Here is a 22,905-nt window from a genome sequence, read left to right on the forward strand (position 1 = left end):
GCATTGAGTTTAGTGCAGCTCAAAACGATGGTCCTCCTAGAGTTACTGTTTATAGCGGTGATGTGCATCTTTTGTCCGATTGTGTTAATGAATCAGCCGAGAATTGTTGAAAATGATACAGGTAAACATTAATATACCTTATTTAATATGTATTAGGTAACTGTTTGTAAAGTTTAAATGACACATTATTGGCAACTTGAACGCTTTTGGAGGATTCGTTTTGAAATCTTTGTTTATTAAACTTCAATTTTGATTACGTTTGAGCTATAAAGGAATCAAAGTGTTTGTCCGTTTTTCGTTTCGTCAGTGTGTCTTTAGTTTTAAGATCGGTACGTCTGTAATTCATTTCCGCTCTTTAACTTCGTAATTCCTGAAAGGTTTATATAAGCGGCATTTGGTTATTGACCATACTTATATGACGTGTCTTGTACATTTACACGGCAGATGTTTATTAATGATATGTCTACAAATTTAGCATTTCACGGTCAAATGCAAAAACTACGGGTAAAATCGGTTTCGCTGTAAAGGATTTCAATATAACTTCAAGATGTGGTTGCCTAGGACAAGACATTATGTCGAGCACATGACAACCGCTTGTCATTTAAACGTCAAGGCACCATAATCTCACATTTCGTTTCCGCCCCCGAGTTTCGAAATGCCTCAACTGGCCTAAGTATAATCTAAGATGAATATCATTTAAATAGCCATAAAATGTGTCGCGTTCATACGACTTGCGCATCCGTCAGACGTTAAGGTCCATAGCCGTATTTCGTTTCCACTCTATAATGTCATAATGCCTGGAACGATTTTAATGTAAGTTCATATTTCAATTATGAACCGTTATAAGAAGAACTATCGCGCATGAATACAATGTTGTCCCACAAAGGCAAGGGACACACCATTGTGTCACACCGGTCTTTACTGACAATAACGTAGTGACGTCACCATCTATGTCTAGAATGAGGGACACACGTTACAAAATATCTGACGAAAATATTTCATTATTTTTTGTAGATGGTGACCTTTGCTTTGCAACGTGCTTATCGATGAATGTATTGAAGGGCATTGGTTCGACTGGCCTATTAATTCTGAAACTGTTTGGATATAAAGACGCTGAACTTAACGAATTGGCCTTGGATGCGAAACGGTTTGTGTTTTCCGATAGTAAAATGCATCCAGCTTTAAGAAAGGTGTGTGAAAAAGTTCTTCTTAGCAATGGTTTTGCAAGCTATATTGGTATAGAACGGCCCATGGATGTGTGTGCTTTTTCCTGCTTTTCACTACGACGGCTTCTATGGTATAAAAACTTATAGAACGTGTGCCATGTGACAAACAACAATTAACGTGTGTGTGACGTCTCGGTAATATCTTGTCTAAACGAAGAATTAAAAAATCCTCATTGACACATAAGGAATGTATGTTATTTGTTGCACAAGAAAGAAAACACGCTTCGCTGCTTCCATTTACAAATGTGATTGCCAAAATTAAAAGATCAATCTGTGAAGTGGTCGATTTTTAATGCATGATAATTATGTCCGCATTTCAGTTGTTAAGTAAGCAATTAGGCAAAAACTCTGTAATGCCGTCATGCATGCATTTTATCATTTCATATTACATATGTATGTTAAAACTGAATTGCGTAGCTTCAATAAAAAAATAATGAACGTTTTTGGTTTTATAAATTGTTTAAAACAATTGCGTGTGAAATACTAGTACATTAAGTAAATGAATGTTGTAAATTTAACTCAAATAGATTGCTACGCATTAATCTTATGTTTGATATATTTAACCCATTTATGCCTAGCGTCTAGAAAAAAGGCCTTCGCAAACAGCGTAGATCCAGATGAGACGCCTTTTGCTTAAAGAAATTTCTGTAAGAAACATTCTAAATATAGAAATAAATATACTAGACATCCCTAATTTTGAAAATAAATTGATCCAATTTAGAAGGATGGGAGAGTCCACTAGGAATAATAGCTCAACAGATTAAACACTATGCGGCGTGGGACCACGTCACTGAGTGCTATCATCAACAGCCGCACCGGATGACTTTCACTGATAAAGTATCTCGCCCCAGCCACGCCAGATAAGGACCCTCCGCCGGTTCCCACCGTGACATCTGACCCAGATTCCGTTACACCACATGGCGTACACGTGACATATTTACTACTAGTACTATTAGTACCGCTACGAACATGTACAATATGTGCCAATTTTAACGAAATTTGACTTTAACAAATTTTGTGTGTTAAAACTTGTATGCATTGTTACTTGTAAAAATGTATCTATGGAATGAACTACATATCAAATTCATGTACATGAGAATGTCTTGCGTATTGCATATACCGGTAGATTACATTTGTATTCAAAATTCATTTAATTTACTACAATATTATTTGCTGATATTTCGTAACTCTTAAAGTATCGAAACCATGTTTTTATGCTACCCCAAAATTTATTTCTCAGCGACTAATGACCGGAATTCAATGAAACTTTATGGGAAGCTTCACTACCAGGAGGAGATGTGCATATTATCAGCGGGTTCTTGTCGAATGATTTTTCACAGAGTTATGGTCCTTTTCAATTTTCTATAACAAAATTATTGTCCCCCCCCCCAACTAATGTGCCCTCAAAACGTTTCCTTTTATCTGAATATATAGTGCAATATTGTGACAAACAAAAAACCTTTGGGGAGCATCAACCGTCTCCGACTGTTTTTTGTTTTTTTCTGCGACTGTTTGATCTCCGCAGGTACTAATACACACGGTGCCTATACCACATGACTTTTTAAGATCTGTGTTGAGAGAATAAAGCGCGACCCAGTTAACCTTTTAAATGATGTCTTTTTAAATAGTTCACCATTTTTAATGGGATAAAGTGGACAGCCCGCTAATTTTTTTTAGAACTTTCTATCATGAGGTTTCATTATCTTTTTAAACAAATAAGTATTTAATAAATTAATTTAATTAAATGTTAAACTATTTTTCAGAACATATTTCTAAAATATGTGTACATATTTTTGTTAATTACTTAACTTCTAAAGCAATATTACTCAGCATAAATGTTATTTCCACCACATCTCCTGCCCCCACCCACTCGAAGAAGGCGTCATATAGCAGTCCCACTGTCCGTCTGTGTGCGGATGCCCGTCTGAAATATCCTGCATATAACACTAACTTTGCCATATATTAGCGTATTTCAAATAAATCAACACAAATAAAATTCAACATTTGACGACGGGACGGGTCGCGGTCTGCACGGGCTAACCCGAGACGACATTGTACTCGGATTTATTGAGTCTGGTTTTCCCAGAGCCACAACGCTCAAATGTTTTTACATATAAGTAATAACGATTGCCCAACAAAACGTGCACATTTAATCAATCTTAGTTCCTAACAAGATTTTTTGTCCTTTTAACTATATTTGCAAAGAGTAAAGAAAGATATGGAACCAAAAATGCCAGAATGGTCATACATAGTTGCACTACGTATTCTTATATCTGCCATATTGGTTAAGGGTAAGGAAGGTGAAGTAATTACAGACGAACTTTTACGACTCGTGGACGTGCACGTTCGACCAAACAAAAATAAAGCCTGAACGCTTTTGTAGTCTATTTCACAACACATGGTCAAATAGGTGCCTTCAACCACAAAGAACGGAAAGAACTTTTATTTGGAAGAGATTAGACAACAATTAGGGGCATGCTTCGCATTATTTACTCACGTTTCCAAATTAGAGTAAACAAAATATGCACTAAGTAACGTTTCTTGTCTCATTTATATACGTCAATTGATTGTAGCGAGTTTCACTCGCACGAACGTATATAAACAACTAAATATCTGATTAAATTCTGTATGGCTAGAATTCAGCTAGGAAAATAGTCGCGAATTAACATTACACGACTCTCATTTGACAATATTAAAGCTACTTTGTGACAACTGTTGAATAATCATCTGTCTTATCGCAACGGACGTCGCTCGTTTGGTTCCATTTAAAGTAAATACTTCTCTCGATTATAAAGCCGACAATAATTATTCTTGATAGCATCTCGGCCAACGTGTCTTATCATCACAGCCTCGTTTTGAAATTAGAACAGAGGTCGCTTACTCAACTTTAGGTCGATTTAACTCTCTTGGCAGAAACGATTCAGCAGTCTTTTAGTGTCGTCTGCGAGGTCAAAGGTGTCGTTTGGCGATTTTTGCACAGGCTTTTAGACTTGTACACGTCAGCGAAGGGTTTGAAGTTGAAATTCCTCCTGTTTTTATAAATAAAAGCAGTGTAGGATTTTTCGTCGTAAACTCGTGAAGAACATTATTTTACAGAATGTGGACGTCTTTGGCACTGTGTGTTATAGCTCTAGCGGTCGGTGCGAACGCAGGTGAGTACGAATTAAAGTTATTAACCCTTCACCATTAAGGTATGATGAATATTTGTTCATGTCAGTGTGAGATCGTTTGTTATTTCACGAGTGATCATAGAACATATTATTTTTCTATGATCAAGAGTCAAACAACAAACGATCTCACACTGACATGAACACATCTTCTGTTTCTTGTATGCCCATTTTTTAAGAAAATAATTAACAGCTGTTTCCCTGTCGCTGAAAAATTACCCTTTCTCTCGTGGCGTGCCTCAATGCATTTCAATACACAAAATGACGTCTCTATTCCAGCGAAATTCTCCAGTTTAACTCTTTTACAATGTAAATTAGCGGTGAAAAAACATTACATAAAAAGAAAATTGGTTGGATTCGGTGGATAATCTTAATACGATAATCTTAAAATAGAAAAAGTAGCTCCGAAAATTTGTTATTTCCACCGGTGAAAAAAACAACAATTTGTATATTTTCACTGCTGTTATTTCACTACAGAAATGTCATATTTTATCATTAGATATAAAATAAACGCATTTTGACCCATTGCAGTCCCCTTAAAACAAACTAAATTTAAGACCTTTCTTAATAAATACAAGATTCTAAGGCTTCATTTTCAAATGTAAAAATACGGATGAGTAGCAAACAGAAGAAAACCTTAACATACCGTGAGTTACTCGCAGGCTGTTCTGGTTTAATGCTGGTTGCATATAGAGATTTGAACTTAACTTCTGAGTGGGAAATGGTAAAATGCAGGTTTTAAACCAATAACTTAACAATAGCAAAGATGCATATCCACATACAATCAATTAAACAGTATATTACTTAAGCGAGCATTTTAGGACGCATGCCTTACCATCAATTAATCTGTTTATTTTTTAAAGACTGATCATAGCTATATACAATAAAATAATTTAAGGTTACCTGACGCACAGCCAGATGGGGGACAATCACGTGATAGTCAAGATGGCGACGGCCGAGACAGCTATTTTTCGCTGTTGTATACCCTTTATTACTTTTGTTTAATTTTTAAACGACGATCACTGTTCAGCCATATCAGTACAAAACTGATTAACGTATATTTCGTATTAATATTCGCTGTATATCTCGACGTTACTCCCCGCGAAAGTTCTTAGCGGAGCTGTAAAAGGTCATCCCGCTAATAAATTTCGCAACGAGTAAAGTCGAGGTTTACAGCGAATATTTATACGAAGCGAATGCTTGTAACTTTCTTGCTGATATAGCTGGAGAGTGAGCGGCATTTAAAAAAGAAATACAAGTAATAAAGGGTATAAAACGGCGAAAAACACGCGTCTCGGCATGGACGTCGCCATCTTGACTATCGCGTGATTATCCCCTCTGGCAGCACATACCTTAATACATAACTTGTAAAACAAAGAATTGCTATAATTGCTTGCCGTTGCTTCTTGAAGTATTACGTCGGTTCTGACGCGTCAAAAAGGACTTAAGACCAATTGACCTCTGTATCGCTGCATTCTTTCGCAAACTCGATCCTCTTCAAAAAGACATCTTGCGACAGGGGATCAATATACTAGTTTCAGGATATTCTAGCATGTACACCACATGAAAACCCATTTATTAATTCACATTCAGATATAGTGGTCTTCATGCTATAGTAACAAAAATGACAAACGGCACAAATACCTTAATTTGTTATGTTTTTCGATATTAACAGCAAGCATTTGATATTACCGGAGAGCATTAGATGTTACCGGCAGGCATTTTATTTTACCGACAAGCATTTGTTATTACCGGCAGGCATTTGATATTACCGGTAAGCATTTGATATTACCGGCAAGCATTTTATATTACCGACAAGCATTTGATATTACCGGCAGTAATTCGATATTACTGGTTGGCATTCGATTTTACCGGCAAGCATTCGATATTACCAGCAAGCATTTGATTTTTTTGTTGTATACCTGTTTGCAGAGAAACGATCTATGAAAGTCCGGTACGTTAACTACACCCAAATAAAATACATCTGTCAGATACCCGGAAATATCCGGAGATACCCGAAGTTACTCGGAGATACCCGGAAAGAAAATTGTCTCGCTTTTTATGTAAATCTATATTTTTTATCCTTCAGACTGTTCCGATCTTTTGGCCCACTGCGATCTTCTAGACCAGAAGTTTTGTCTGCCGCCATTTGATAAGTTTGCGCGCGACGCGTGTATGAAGACATGCGGATTGTGTGACGGTTTGTTTAAATAGAATTCTATATTTTTCCGGGACCCGATCGTTTGATTCACGTTTTTGTCCATAATAACGATTATATCGTTTCTTACATAAACGAAAACTTTACCCAGTACATACTTTAATTAGTATTTTCCAGTTTGTGAAACTGGTATTTTAAAATTAATGAGTGAATATTTTTTTATACTTAATATGAGTAATTAGTTATGGTTGTAAGAGAACGTTCACATTATCAAGGACGTGCCCATATATATTGTTCAAAAGAGTGTTAAACCTCTACTGAACCCTGAAAGGTCACAGGGGCAGGTCCAGCCAAAATGACTCCGTGAAGGGGCGCGTATGGACCTGAAAATAAGCTCTGGGCCCGTATTCACCAACCGATTCTTAGACTTAAGAATAAAGAATAGACTTAGAACCAAGAAAAATGTGTTCAGTGTTTGAATATATACAGGCCTCAACTGGTGTTTATGTCATTAACAACATGTTCTATATGAAGAATAATATAGATAGAGATGTTTACTGCAGAGTTTGACTCAAAATTAAAGAAATTCTTGAATATTCTAATTTAAAGAATTTTCTTTATTCTTAGACTTAAGTCTAAGAATTGTTTGGTGAATACGGGCCCAGAACAACACACACTGAACAGGTCGTAAATAGACCGACGGTATGCTAAGCGTAACCCAGTTAGAAAAATTACCGGTCTCAGTGGTGATGGAACAAACATCTGACAATTTGTATATAAACTCTCTACCGGGCCGCTTATACAGATATCTCATATACTGAGCATCGCTCTAGGAAAACAGGGCTTAATGCATTTGCGCAAAGTTTCGTCTCAGAGTAGGCTGTGCTGTCCGCATAGGCTAATCACATACGACACATTCCGTTTTATTGATTTTTTTTATTTGTTATTATTTAAAAGAAGTCTTCTTAAAGAAAATCAAGTTTTGGCCGAACACGCCGTCCCAGATTAGCCGTTACGGACTTCAAAAGTTACACTGGGACAACGCACATGCATTAAGCATCGTTTTCCACGAGCGAGGATGACAAGCAAAACAATTTTAAAGCAGTAAAAGTGTCCCTAAAACGATCACGGTCCACAAAGAATCTTCAATAGCGGGCAATACATTATACGTTGGTTGCTATAGTATAGGCGCACGATTTGGATGTGAGTCGCCCACTGTGCGTTAAGTGTCGTCCAATACTGGCTTACCAATTACGACATTTTCCGCCTAAACTGGATTTTCCTTTAGGAGAGTCTTTCTCTAACCGAAACATAACAAAAAGCGTTAAATGTCGTAGCTGATTAGCCTGTGCGGTATACATAGACCAGCATGGTACGACACTTAGGGCACATGCATTAAGCGAGGCTCGCATATCTTTTTCATAGGATCCAACGCTTCCGCCCGCAAGCGTTCCCACAATTCCCCGGACTGGCTGTCCCACTGCTGGGATAACAACTCCAACCACTTGCAGGACCCTTTCTGCGCTCTTCTGACGACCACAAGTAAGACTACACCGCGATATTATGACGGCTACATCACACTCAATATTTAGGATAATAACAACACTAAATTTGTGACCATTAAGTACTTGATATGACGACTACATTGCACAACTAACATATATGCGAACGATGGGACTTAATACTTTCCTACTTCAAGGTTGTGTTAAATTAAAATCGAAGAAACAAAGTCAATTTAAGCATGCGGTGTATCTAATTAGATTTTAATTGATATCTGGAACATAATAATTTAATTCCAAATGAGTGCTCGTTTTCATTGTAATATGAACATTAACTAATTGTGTTCTGGTGCTTTAAATATCATTCTGTATGAGTGGTTTTGTTTGCTGCATACTTTCTTTTCTGACCTAGCAGTTTGTGCAGCTCTGATTTTCAGCAGCCTTGCGTTGCTTTGTTTTGTTTTACTTTTCATGATGTTTTAGAAAATTTGACTCGGTGATGAGGCTTCTATTTAACGATTTTGATATTAAAGTGTACGTCTTAAGAGGTGAAAAAGGTGCGCCCTTCAATGATCACATTTTTTTGCGTTATGACAAAAAATAGATCGGGCGAGCACCTCCGGCAGTTAAGCGTTTTTTCCCCTTAAATTATATCGGACGATATCATTTGTGCTTGATACTGCTGTCGATGTCAAAAATACAAAATATATTATATTCGAATATATATTGATTTGTTTATTAAAGAAGGATGTACTCGTCAATCTCAAATCGTTCATAATATTTTTTTAACAAATCAAAATACGTAAAAAGAAGCCTCGTACACGGACTTACTCAGACAAACAGGCTTTGCAAAGTGCTTAAAAGCAGGAGTCGAGACCCATTAAAAGTGGACTTGCTTGGGTGTGCTTCGAATAGTTTTATGTACGCATGGTTAGCAACAGTAGCATGTGCGCATCATGCAAAACCCTGTTATAGCACTGGTATAATTTTTCGAAATCTAGACACTATATCCTCTTTGATTAGTTATATTGAAATCGACCATTAAAACGCTCAGATACATATATTGTAACCAACGCCGTAGACGAAAGGCATACATATATAGACGAAAGGCATATATATATATATATATATATATATATATATATATATATATATATATATATATATATATATATATATATATATATATATATATATATATATATATATATATATATTATAACATTATTGAGGCGCTTGTATGATCTATTAACTAACTCAAACAACCCTTTGTGCTGCACATTGCAATTATATCCGGGAATGATGATGAACACCGCATTTTCATATTTTAATTATTTCTCATACTTTCATTATGATAAGCCTATATGTTTGTATATTTCGAATATAAAACTTAATAATTAGTTTCCTTATCATTTAAATGATCAGGCTTTGAAATTTATAAATAATAGAAACACCTTACAGACTTCATATAAGAATGAAATCTGTATTCGTAGAAAATCGGCTCAGTTCATTTTACAATAATTGAAAACACCCGAAATAGAAGTGAATTTAATGCAACCCCATGCGTTTGAATTGCTACCTCGTTAAGGGATAAAACCTATATAAAACCTCATCAACGTTGAGCAGTATTTGACTGACCATAATACGGCTTGGTGTTTCTTAGCAACAAGCACTACAACAACAACCCAGCCGCCCACCACCACAACAACAGAAGCGCCGACAACAACGACAACAGTACCTACTACTACAACGACAGGTGTGATATTTGGTGGCATGCCTGTTCATAAGATCATTAAAACTTCACAAGCTTTTCATAAAAGCTCCCAAACTATAATGTTGTGTACAAAATTCTTTCATAGATCCCCTTTACGGACAAAACCATCGCTGTAGGGGAGACCAACTTTGATCGTGGTAGGGGTGGGGGCGACTGTGTGGAGTTTGCATTATCAGTTGAAATCTCTAGGTCACAACTCACTTTATAACATCCCGCCTGTTTTGGCAGCTTGGTTGCACTATTTCTATGTTTATTTATACGTGCTTGCTACGGTTTGGTATCTTGTTGTTCTTGTTTTATATATAGAACATGTACCACCATTTTTATTTGTAAATAATTTTGATGTTTGCATTGAGTATATTTGACATGGGAATATTTGTTAATAACTGTTAAAAAAACGCCAACTACATGAACTAATGGTACTCGTTTAAAGGACCATGTATCTCTTGCAGACAAAAATGGATGGGCCATAATGTTACATACTTTAACATGATTTTGAAAACATATTCATTATATTTGTGATATTATAAAGCTGTCAATGAGTTCAAACTCAGTGTAAATGCATACACTAGCTTCGAGAAACGATTTCGAGACACATGTTTTATTTTTAATAATATCATTGTTTTAAGTATTAAATGTTTGTCTCGGCTATTAATGAATGCAGTTTGTTATTTTCAGAGAAGTAAACAACAATGTTTTTACATAACTCTGAACCTTTTGTCACTGATTCGTTACTTTTTGTGTGTATGATACTTTACGTCTGAATCTTTCGTCAAGTTTGAAACTAACGTCACGTTTGCAATTAAAGTAAAGCTTGAATCTTACATCATGTTTGAAACTTACGCCGTGTTTGAATTTCAATTCATGGTTGATGTTTGAGTCAAATTTAAATTTTACGATACGGTTGAATTTGACATGAGACATGAAGCAAGTTTGACACTTTTACGTCTGAACCTTACGTCACGTCGAATAACACGTCGCGTCTCAAATATTACGTCACGTCTGAATAGTGAGGACCAGTATCATACGCCATGGCTAAATCTTACGTCGTGTATGGGAAATATTGTAATGTTTAAATAGAGATGTTAATAACACGTCTTTATAATTTAATCTTACTTCATTTTTAATGTTACGTTTCGTGTAATTCTTACGTCACGCCATAATTTCACATCACGTCTTTAACTTCCATCTACGTCTTAATCTAACATAACGCATGCACCGTTACGTTTTAATTTGACATCACGCCTGGAATTTCGTGTGAATTATAAACATAGGATCCTCTCTGGATCTAACGGCTTGTCTTCATATTTTGTAATGTGTGAATCTTACTGAACCTATGAATCTTGCAACACCCAAAAGTCCCATATTAATCTTACGTCGCGTCTGTATCTGACGTCACGTGTTATTATTTGGCACGCCGAAATCCTATGTCACGGTTAAAACTTGTTCCACGTCTGAATACTACGTCGCGTTTAAAACGCACGTCAAGTCTTATTTTTGCGTGATGCCAAACATTACATCACGTTTGAAATTTTCATGACGGCACGTTTGCATCTAACATCATTTATGATTATTACGCCACGTTTAAACCTAACCTTAAACCCAGTCGAAATCTTACGTCACGCGTCAATATTATGTGACATGATAATCAAACTTAAGAATTTAATCTTGCGTAACATCTAAGCCTTACATCACATCTGAATACTACGTCACGTTTAAATCATTCGCCGACTCTGAATATAACATCCTATCTCGTTTGTGTCTTCAGTCACGTTCAAATATTCAGTCGTCTTGATCTTGTAAAGGCTTCCTTGCAATCAACATGTGACAAGCGACGATAAGTTATGACGTTGCCGATAGTTATTTAGACAGAAAGTAAAATGTCATTTATTCCATTCCCATCCTGAAAAAAAATGGAATCGAACATATGTTAATCTGTAAATCTAGTTGGTCAAATTGTACTCTATCTAATTAGCCTGATTAAATAAGTTAGACAACCATAATTATGTGATATTTTTTGAATTGCATAGATAGTAACAAAAGGCAAAACGACTGATGAGCGAGTTGGTTGATGTACGGCGTGTTTAGCAAATGTTAAAAAACAAAACATGTTCTGAACAACGGAAAGGAAAAACAAACACATACTGTTGGCCGAAAACTTTATGCTTATGTGTCCCTTACCAGTGCTTACTTTATGTAACAAATGTTTTACCAGTGTTTTGTTCATTTCTCTCTCCCCGCCATGCAGCTCCCACGACAACAACAACAACAGAGCCGACGACGACGACAAGTAAGTGTATTCAGCACACGTGAGCCTTTAATAACCCTTTGCATGATGGGAAATTTGTCGTCTGCTAAAATGTCTTCTGCTGAATTTCTAAAATTAGCATTTTCTTCGATTGTTTTCATAGAATTCTATCAGAATAGCAAACAGTTTGGATCCTGATGAGACGCCACGTTCTGTGGCGTCTCATCAGGATCCAAACTGTTTGCAAAGGCCTTCAAAATTCGGTTCCCGCACTGAAAGGGTTAAATCTTGCCAATTAACTTCTTTCAATAATTGTTCTTCTTTAATGCTTTTAGCTTTTATGACTAAATACGTACAGCTCAGAGTTCTTCCTGATACGACACTTCCGCTTTTATGACATTTTTCGTTTACAGAAAGTCTCTTCTTTGCAAAAGTTCAGTTTACGCGGAAGTGTCGTCCCTGATGAGCCTGTTCGGACTGCACAGGCTAATCTGGGACGACACTTTACACACATGCATTAAGCCCCATTTACACAGAGCACGGCTTATATTATTTCGCGATTGAGACAATGCCGACTGTTGTTATCTTATATTAATATTAACACTTTCTTCTTTCTAGCCCAGCCACCGACAACTACTGCCAGTACGTACACACATTTACATTTTTATTTTATACCAATAATTGTGTAACGTAAGAGGATGTCATAACTTGTTTTCGAAATGCTATTAGCGTAGCATCCTATATAAATGTATTCCACAAATCCATGATATATGTAAATTGCACATAAGATTGAAAGTTAATATGTACATTTGACGTTTATCATGCAATTGCAAAAATAATGCTGTAACTATAGACTATGCATATGCACGAAGATTTATTTAGCATGCTACGCTCATTTATTTTGAAGACAGTTTCCGACATTTCTTATTCACTTCAAAATCATCGTGTTACGAGAAGGGTTTTGTAAAGGTATCCAGCAACTAAAGAATATAAAATTATACATTCTGCGCAATCAAACAGCTAAGAAATCTAGAAATCATAATAAACCTGTCTATACGCATATCTTACTTCCGGATAGAGACGGCATGTAGCATTTTCCTATACGCCCAAATCCTTACCATTTAGTAACAGTCATGTCGTAATTTTTCTTGCATACCAACATGAATCAAGTGTCTACTGTAACTTCAATAAAAAGACATAGCGGTACACATACTTGCGATGCTTTACGACAGACGGATAACTTGAATTAATGTCTACTTCTCAATTTTTAACGTGAAACATAGATATCGTATCGATTCGCCTTCAAAAAAACTCAAGCGTTCATTCACCTTACCTCTCATGCAAGCTTGGTACGTGTCAGTTAACGCCATAAGTATCCGAAATTATTACTGGTTTACTGCAACGTACAAATTACGTATCAAACCAAATCAAACATCACTCTATGAAGCGACATTTACCGACTATTATATTACCGTTATTTGACTGAAATAACTGAAAAACTGTAACGTACAGATAACAAACGCAACCAAACATCTCTCCATAAAGTGAAATAAACCAAACGTTATCGGTCTGAAATGATTGAAAAAAAAAACGTACAGAGAACAAACCAAACCAAAGCAAAGATCTCTCTAAGAAAGGACATGAGCCTACCGTTATCGGACTGAAATTCTGTAATATAAAAATAACAATCTAAAACTAACCCAACTAAACATCCCACTATGAAGGGACATGTACCTACCGTTATATGACTGATATACTGTTGAGCATAGATAACAAAAAATACATATACCATATCAAACTTTGTCTATGATGGGATATGTACCCACTGTTCTATGACTAAAGTTATGTTACGTTCAGATAACACACCAAACAAAACCAAACAAAGCAACTTTTTTTTCAATCAATTACGGATTTTAAACATTCGCTTTAGTTTGTAAAAACATAACGAGCATTCTTTTACATCCTACATTTTCACGAAAATAGATGTATTTGTAAAAATAATGCATACAAATTTAATTATCTGTGTGTCTTTCGCGTGTTCTTTCTCTGTTTCTCTCTGTTGCTGTTATTTTGACGCATGAGTTTTCATTTTGGCATTATTGCTTGATTTTTTTTAACAATTGGCAGTTTATGTCGCAAATAAACTATATGTTCTGTTCTACAAAGGGACATGCACCTACGATTTCTTCAACAACACCGACATCAGCAACACGAACTTCGGAACGGACGTGACGGTGGTCCAGAACGCTAACATCACCATCAACGAGTCTGTTCACCTGTTGGGCGGGGTGGAGTTCTGTCAGGGCGTCTGCGAGCAGTCCATCCTCAACGACGGCTACGAATGTTGGGCGTTCACATACAATGAAGTCGAGAAGTGAGTTGCACCTACGCGTTTTATTTTTATTCCACTGTTACTTGCCTGCATCCACAATGTCTAGTATTATATCCACGTTTATTTCTGGGCATTTACTAGCAATGAAGTCGAGAAGTGAGTCGCAATTACAATTTTACTCTTGTTCATCTCTGATTTGCGCAAATCCCCAATGTTTGGTATTGTACCCGTGGAAAGTTGCACTCTGCTGCGGCTAAGAGTGCTGTGCATTCACCTAGAATGAAATCAAGAAGTGAGTTGCACTTAAAGGTCTTCTTTTGTCCATCTGTGATATGCCCACATCCCAAAATGGGTTGCATTATACCCGTACGCCTTTGTATCTAACTGCGGTCACAAACGGTGACCCTTTTCAGCTGCTTCCCCGATTAATCAATCCACTACTTACAATGAAGTCGAGAAGTAACATGTGCATAACCCTTTACCACTCAGATGCGCACTCTGACGCTTTTGAAGTCCCTTAGAAAATTAAAATAAATATAAAACCTGTCCTGCAAGTTCCAAGTCTGAAAAGGCGCCATTTCCAACCCCATGAAACTATTAATAAGCAGCGAACAGCATAAAGCATTAACCGCACGCGAGTTTTTCGCAGGCTGCAACGGTTTTATGCTTGATGCATTTAACCATTACAGAGTACCGCGCTGCTTCTAGGCGTGGTAGGATGAATTAGTATTTTTGCCTTTCTGTGATCTTCCCAAATCCCCAATGTTTGGTATATACCTACGAGTATTTTATACTCTGCTGTAGCCTAACGGTACGGACCCCCTATCAGCAGATATCCCGGTAATCAACCCACTGAGAAGCAAAGTGAAAATGGCTTTTGCAACCAGCATAAAACTAGAACAGCCTGCGAGTAACTCGCAGGCTGTTCATGTTTTATGCTGTTTGCTGCTCATCGGTATTTTAAGGTTGGAAACGAAGCCGTAAAAACATGATTCCAGTAAAGAATATTTTTAATTTCATTTTATTTGTTAAGGACTAATTGACTACATGCGCGTCAAATTGCATGTAAAGGGTTAAGAGAAAATAATGCTATCACCAACTCGTCACTATTTTTACTTTCGTTTTTTGGGAGAGTCTAATGCTATTTTTTTGTTGTTGTTTTTCTTTGTGCGCCAAAGAAGATGTGTTTCTCATATTAATGTGTTGAATGGTGTCACGATTTGATCTCACGAAAATGTGTTTTCATCTGGTTTTTGTTACTAAAAGAGCGCTTCACAAATCAAATTTGACCTATTGCAGGTGCTACTTGTACTACTACACAAAACCCATCTACATGCTGGACTCGTCCAAGCTTTCCAGTGGTAACGACTCCACCACCATCTACCTCAAGCGTTGTAGCAACGGTACGTACTGTTCGGTGACGTACGTTCTGTGCGGTGACGTATGTACTGTGCGGTGATGTTAACGTCATTTTCACTCTTCGTTTATTCCACGTTTAGGCGATCCACTGAAGTGTTATGCTTTTCGTAAACAAAGTGAGGATATCATGTGCTTCCGTCACGAGCTGTACTATTCACTTTGAGGGCTGATTACGAAGTATTTTAAACAGAATTCGAATATCGAAATTAATCTTTATTTACAATTAACAATACAAAATTGGAACGATACATATTTTATCACAAAGAAGGTGATATGTTAAGAAAACAAATCTTATTTCTATTTTATTACATGCGCTTACGCAATGCTGGGATTTATCCACGCAAACAACTTTGACCTTGATTCACATTTTAATTAATGAGAAACTAGGCTTCATAATTCAAAAAATAAAAAAATGAACATATATAAGACCTGTTTTCATTTATTGCAAGTACATGTGAAACATCATTAGCCATAATGCTTGTTTTGTGTGTGTATTTGTTGGTTTGTTTGTTTCCGTTTTTGCGGGGCCTTTTTTGTACCATTAAGAGTTTTAGCGAAAGTTATATGAACCTTAATATTCACTCAGATTCATTTTTGGTCGATTTTAAATCCACCATTTCGCGCTGTGTAATTGCAGATCCCAAGACCCCAGCACCCACTCCCGAACCCACCCCCATTACCACCACCCCGACGATTATAGTTACTGACACGAACCCCGGTGTCACCACCCAGTCGCCCGTTGATCTCGCCACGACCCCCGCTGCCACCACAGCGACGCCAAACACACCCAGCGGGAGCGTCGTGGTCTCCACTGAGGCGCCAACTACCACAACCACTGTCCCTCCTATAGTCTCCGGGACAACACCATGTATGTAACGAGTTGATTTGCCTGGCTTACTGTTTTAATCATAAAGCCGATTAGAAAAACATGATCAATATTTTAGATGTATTGTAAAATAATTCGTATGTTATAAAATGTCTTCGCCGGTGATCAAATCGTGTGCACATATACATGTATTAACCCATTTATGCCTAGCGTCTAGAAAAAAGGCCTTGGCAAACAGCGTAGACCCTGATGAGACGCCGCATGATGCGACGTCTCATCAGGGTCTACGCCGTTTGCTTAAAGGAATTTACGCAAGAAATATTCTAAATATAGAAATAAATGTACTAGACATCCCTAATTTTGGAAATAAATTGATCCAATTTCGAAGGATGACATGGTCTACTAGGCATAAAGGGGTTAAGGAAACTGGTTTCTATAATATTACGATCAGCCTTACTAGGCGACGGAAACGTAATACACTTCGTAAAAACATCGCCGGTAATATTTAGATCGAGGCAGCAATGCCGCAGCAATATAAGAGATCAAGTATTGCAGTTTTACAAAGTGTACACGTTTTTATTGGACAATATTACACTGCATCATTTATAATATAAGTTTTCATTTGTCAATAAATATTAATCCCTGCTGATTAAAAAGAAAATGCAAGCTGGTAAATTTGTCCGATTGTTTTAATCGGACAAATTCAAGCGCTTATATTTTCGTTTTGTTTATTTGTTTAATAAGTGGCCGAATGCACGTTTTTGATGATTATGCCATTAAACTGAAACTGTTAATGCCATACCATCGGTGTCATAGCAAACTTGCTGTTGGTTTGTTTCAGCGTCTATTGGCCCCAACACGAATGGTCCCAACGGTATCGTCGCCATCGACACCAACTCATACTTGATCAAGGGCCTTCCTTCCCTCGTACCAAGTAAGATATAATCTTTGTCCATGCTTTCATTTTCAGATTTTTTTGGGGGAAAAATTGTTGCTATTTGCTATTGGGAAACAGTCTATGACAGACTGAAATATTTGGCAAAAATATTGGTAATTATCAACAGCTTGCTTATTTAAGTCGCGTTCTGAGAAAACTAGGCATATATCACGTGCGTAAAGTGTCGTCCCAGATTATCCTGTGCAGTCTGCACAGGCTAATCTGGGACGACACTTTCCGCATGAACAAGATTTTCGGTAAGAAGGGACTTCCTTTAATCGAAAAATACCATAAAAGCGGAAAGTGTCGTCCCTGATGCGCCTGTGCGGACTGCACAGGCTAATCTGGGACGACACTTTACGCACATGCATAATGCCCAGTTTTCTCAGAACACGACTTATTTTCTCGAGTGTCTACAGTTGAAACATGGTTATTGTATCGAGTATCTTGAACCATGCTGTCATTGTCAGACATTTATATTTTTCTTGTGTATGACTTTTGTGTGTTCCTTCTTAAACACGAATATTACAGTTATATTAATAAAAAGGTTTGCGTATTAATCAGGGACGGTCGCTGCAGTTTACAGACATGAATGTTTTTAACGAAACGGACCATTGCTACCATCATTATGCGCTCGATTGATAATAGTCGGCTCAGATAGTACTTACAAGTACCCCGGGTACTTTGTAGTATACTTACGAGTACCCGGGGTACGGAACAATAATAAACACTTTCCCGGAGTTTGGCCGCGTGCCTTAAGGCGTATTTTCCGTAACCGAACCGACAACGACTATTTCGGCACTTTTAAATAGTAACTGAGCTGACAACATCCAATTGAGCGTTACTGGCATGTGTTCCTTCATAAACTTGACTGGTGCTATTATTTTCAGACATGCGCTTTGCATTCATCAGTGCTGTTGCTTTCATTTTAAGAATTTTTGCTTAATGCATTTCTTCATGAATTAGACTGAAACCGCTTGTTTCAGTCACGTGTTCCTTCATTAACTAGACTGGTGCTGTTGTAGTGCCAGACACGTGTTTCGTCATAATCGACACATGTTATATTATTTTCAGACATGTGTTTCATTTTTCATAAACTCGAGTGGTTCTATTCGCTTCAGGCACGTGTTTTGTAGTAAACCAGATCGGTAATTTTATTTTCAGACATGCGTGTCTTCATAAGCTAGAAGAGTGCTATTATTTTCAGACATGTTGTTCTTCATGACCTAGACTGGTGCTATTATTTTCAGACACATGCTTCCAAACCGCTGCCATTATTTTCAGATATGTGTTTTTTCATAAGCCAAACCGTTGCTATTATTTTTAGACACGTGCTTCTTCATAAGCCATACCGGTGTAATTTTTTTTCAGACACGTGTTTCTTCCTCAACCAAACCTTTGCAAAGGGAGATCACTGGAAGGAAGGGTGTCGCTATGACTGCGAGTGCACTGACGTCACAACCAACACAGCTCTGTGCAAGGATACGTAAGTACCGAGCATAAGATCGCCGTTGCGTAGTGGACAAAGTATACTTAGTGACTTACATACCGTCAAGGTATCCCTATCCGTACACGAAAAATTGTCTGTCAAAAGTTCGGAAGTCCGATGTCATATAAATGTGTGACAAGTCAAACTTTGGAGCACGGTCTATACAGTGTTTTTATGCCGTTGAACAATCAGGATTGTATGTAATTGATATCGTAAACAATTGACCCGCGTTATGCGAAAATGGATCTTATGACATGTGCGGTAAGCGGATCTCTATGAGTTAGCCTGTCTGCAATACAGTCAGTAAGGTAGTCGTGGTCTCATTTGCGGACAGTGAAGCTCCTGACCTGATTGCTCGGGTGCGCAGCCATGGCTGGGGCTAGTTTATCCGCATTTGGCATAAGATTCATTTTCGCATGACGTGAGTCGATGTATAATTATACTTTACATCGACCAGCGCATACAGTCATCCGTACCATATACATAAAACATCAGAATGCAAACAGTACTCTTATACTGCTGAAGTCGTGAACACTTTATCCATTTTTAAGTCGGATCCCCTGAACAAATACCATATGACCTTTAATAAAACTGAAAGCTTAGTTTAAAGTTGAACCAACTACACACATGATATAGTCCAGCATAAAAAATAATGAACCCATCTGTGTTGGTGACATAAATTCTCCCCCCACCCCACTATGCAAATACTCTTGGTCAGGATGTCGAGGAATGTACATTTATGATCTGTTAACATTTCAGCTGATCGCACTAGAAATGCACATTTCTGAGGTGTACTAATTACAGTTGCCCACAGATGCACATATCTTAGCTGTTAACATTTAAGCTGCCCGAACTACAAATGCAAATTTCTGTGCTGTAAAAAACAGCTCTCCACAGATTCCCATTTTTGAGCTTCTAACATTTAAGCTGCCTTAACTACAAATGAAAATTTCTGAGCTGTAAAAACAGTTGTCCACAGATGCCTATTTTTGAGCTTCTAACATTTAAGCTGCCTTAACCACAAATGAACATTTCTGAGCTATAACATTTAACAACTGTCCTCATTATGAAATAACATTTGTGACCTGTTAACATTTGAGCTACCCGCACTACAAATGAACAATTCTGAGCTGTTAACATTTTAGCTACCCGCACTACAAATGAACATTGCTGAGCTGTAAACATTTTAGCTGTTCCAGCTAGAAATGAACATTTCGGACGCGCCCACAAATGAACATTTTTATACTGCTAAAATAAAAATTTCATACAAATGAACATTTCTGAGCTGCTAAATTTTTTTTTCCTTTTTACTTAACATTTCTTAGCTGTAAAAATAACAGTTTCCCATAAATGAACATTTTTGTGCTGTTAACATTTCAGCTGCCCCTACTACACCCAGATCCCCTCCAACTGCCAGGTTGTGAAGCTGGCCGGCGACTGCTGTAACAGCCTCCAGTGTGACAACACCACCGTCGACAACACAACCGTCACCAATAGTATGTACTGCGACGTCGTGCACGTCAGAATCAGACCTAATATTTCAACGGTTTACGTCATTAATTCCGCACGCTAACTTGCTCACATCACATAAATATGAGGCGAACTTGGGTAAGCGAGGCTAAATGCATGCGCGTAAATTGTAGACCAAGATTAGCCTGCGCAATCATCATAGGTTAGTCTGAGACGACACTTTCGTCTTAACGGTTAATTATTAAAGACTTACTTTACACAAAAATACCCTTAAAGCGGAAAATGTCGTCGCTGATTAGCCTGTGCAGGCCACACATGCATTAAGCCTACTTTTAACAGAGCTCGGATCATTTCTAAAGGTAATTCGGTCAACGAGTTTTTAAGACCTTGCCGTCGCGCTCACAAGCACCCAGGATTACAGTCACGAGTTATCCCAAAGTGTTCATCCTTTGTTAGTATGAACGTAAGGAAAAGCGATTCACCGGTCAATCGCCAACACTACTATGTCATAATGGCTAACGTTATTAAAGTACTACCCTAATTTACACGCGTAATGCGGAAATGGGTCTCCTGTCATATGCGGCAAGAGTAGCTCCACCCCAGCCTGCGCATCCGCGCTGTCTGGAAAGGAGCTACCGCATCCGCTAATGAGACCACGAAACCTTACGTTACTTTGAAGCGGACAGCGTTGTTCCTGATCAGACTGGTACGGCAGACGACCCATTTGCGCATGACGTCATTTAATGTTAGTACTTTTAGTGACTTAAGCCATTATAACATAGTATTGTTGGCGATTTACCTGTAAGTAACTTTGGCCACATATGTATGGCAGTTTTACCAGTCATAAATTTAAGCTACACTCTGAAATCACAAGTGATGTCCACTTTTTATCGCAGGCACGTGTGGCAACAAGCTGGGAGAAACCTGTGATTACTATGGGGACAGTGCCTGCGTGGGTTTGTTCGAGCCTTGGGCACGTGCTAACTGCGCTCTTCGATGCGGATATTGCGGTGCGTTTTTTTCTTTCTATCTGATCAAAGATTTATACACCCTTGTTCTTAGAAAAGTGACTTTAGTGCTAGTGCATAAAGAGTCGTCCCAGATTAGCCTGTGAAATCCGCACAGACTCATCAGGGACGAAAGTTTTCGTTCTTATGGATTTTTTTGTTTTAAAACAATTCTCTGTTATACAAAAATCCATCGTAAAAAAAAAGTGCCCGATTTTAAATCGGCTGGTTTAGTTATTATCCAAATGGTAGGTGTGATTTTTTTCATAAATCTATGAAAGACTTCCTTTTTTATAAAAAAATCGAGCTGATTCTAGAGTAGGTCCAATTGCCAAAGTCATGTTAAATCGTTAACACAATCACTATATACACATTACCACAAACAGAGATTTTTTTGCATTAAAAATAATAAGGTGCTTTAAGCGGGATATTGAAGCACGATAATTGGATAACATACATTGTATATAAGCGCTTACATTTTTCATTTGCAGACTACAAAGAGCCGTGTGTGGACCGCCTGTCCTACTGTAACCTGTACGACCTCGTGGACGCCTGTACAACCTACGAGGGCTGGGCGAGGCACAACTGCAAGGCCTCCTGCAACAAGTGCGCAGGGCCGTCTACCGCCACCCCCATGGTCTCAACCGAGGCGCAAACCAGCCCTGTGTTCACACAGGAAACAACCACCACCACTGAGCCATCAACCGGCGCCCCCCTTGCGCAGACCACCGAAACGCCGGTAACGACCGAAAGGGCACCGCCGACAAGAACCACGACGACGGATGGCGCTCCACCCACTAGGGGACCGACGACTGTAGTGCCAATATAAGCATTTTAAGCAGCGTTCTTAATCGCGCCATTTAAATCTTCAATTTAGTTGCTTTTAGCAGTTCAATTGTTTAGTTCGAAAATAAATTATGTATGAAAACTCCCTGCCTTGTAAATGCATATCTCCTAATTCACACACCAAGACGAATTATTTCGGTTTCTGATTTGTTTCATGTTTTACGTGGATATGTGTGTATCCGGATGTCATTTAAAATGCTCCTTTTCGTAAACCTATTTTCTCTCTTTTTGTTTAAACCACTGTCAAATATTTCCACATTCTTTTCGTATTCCATGCAAACATTCACGTGTAAATAATTCCCTACTAAGATGTGCATATAGATTTATATGACTCATGCGCGTACATTTTTCCACTAACACATATTATTTAAAAGATGACGATAACGAAACGGCATAACACTTTCAAAGATCTTAAAATACAATTTCTTGATAGATAATTGACACTTTTAATGCATTAATTAGCCGCGCTCTTTGAGAACGAGCCTTAACCCATTTATGCCTCTTGAA

General features: G+C 37.8%; 1 protein-coding gene across 2 annotated transcripts; it reads left to right on the forward strand.

The window, feature by feature from the left end:
- Nucleotides 1-3,848: 3,848 nt before the first annotated feature.
- Nucleotides 3,849-22,480, forward strand: LOC127836696 (mucin-2-like). Of its 2 annotated transcripts, XM_052363394.1 has the most exons (14): nucleotides 3,849-4,378; nucleotides 6,483-6,593; nucleotides 7,977-8,093; nucleotides 9,714-9,806; nucleotides 12,073-12,114; nucleotides 12,691-12,714; nucleotides 14,239-14,446; nucleotides 15,704-15,807; nucleotides 16,461-16,691; nucleotides 17,491-17,583; nucleotides 18,958-19,072; nucleotides 20,456-20,571; nucleotides 21,442-21,555; nucleotides 22,044-22,480. In XM_052363394.1, exons 1-14 carry the CDS (start codon nucleotides 4,324-4,326, stop codon nucleotides 22,379-22,381), a joined length of 1,761 nt encoding a protein of 586 aa, XP_052219354.1. In that variant the 5' UTR covers nucleotides 3,849-4,323; the 3' UTR covers nucleotides 22,382-22,480. The 2 variants fall into 2 exon arrangements, with proteins under 2 accessions (XP_052219354.1, XP_052219355.1); XM_052363395.1 differs by lacking the exon at nucleotides 9,714-9,806 and having other exon boundaries at nucleotides 3,850-4,378.
- Nucleotides 22,481-22,905: the final 425 nt, after the last annotated feature.

Source organism: Dreissena polymorpha, chromosome 6 (genome assembly GCF_020536995.1).
Source record: "Dreissena polymorpha isolate Duluth1 chromosome 6, UMN_Dpol_1.0, whole genome shotgun sequence".
Lineage (NCBI taxonomy): Eukaryota > Metazoa > Mollusca > Bivalvia > Myida > Dreissenidae > Dreissena > Dreissena polymorpha.

What these genes read in the sequence shown, in the direction of transcription:
- LOC127836696 (XM_052363394.1), top strand. Translation starts at nt 4,324, where the DNA reads ATGTGGACGTCTTTGGCACTGTGTGTTATAGCTCTAGCGGTCGGTGCG. An exon ending in AGCGGTCGGTGCGAACGCAG is followed by an intron (nt 4,379 to 6,482) that starts GTGAGTACGAAT and finishes TTTATCCTTCAG; the next exon opens with ACTGTTCCGATCTTTTGGCC. An exon ending in TCTTCGATGCGGATATTGCG is followed by an intron (nt 21,556 to 22,043) that starts GTGCGTTTTTTT and finishes TTTCATTTGCAG; the next exon opens with ACTACAAAGAGCCGTGTGTG.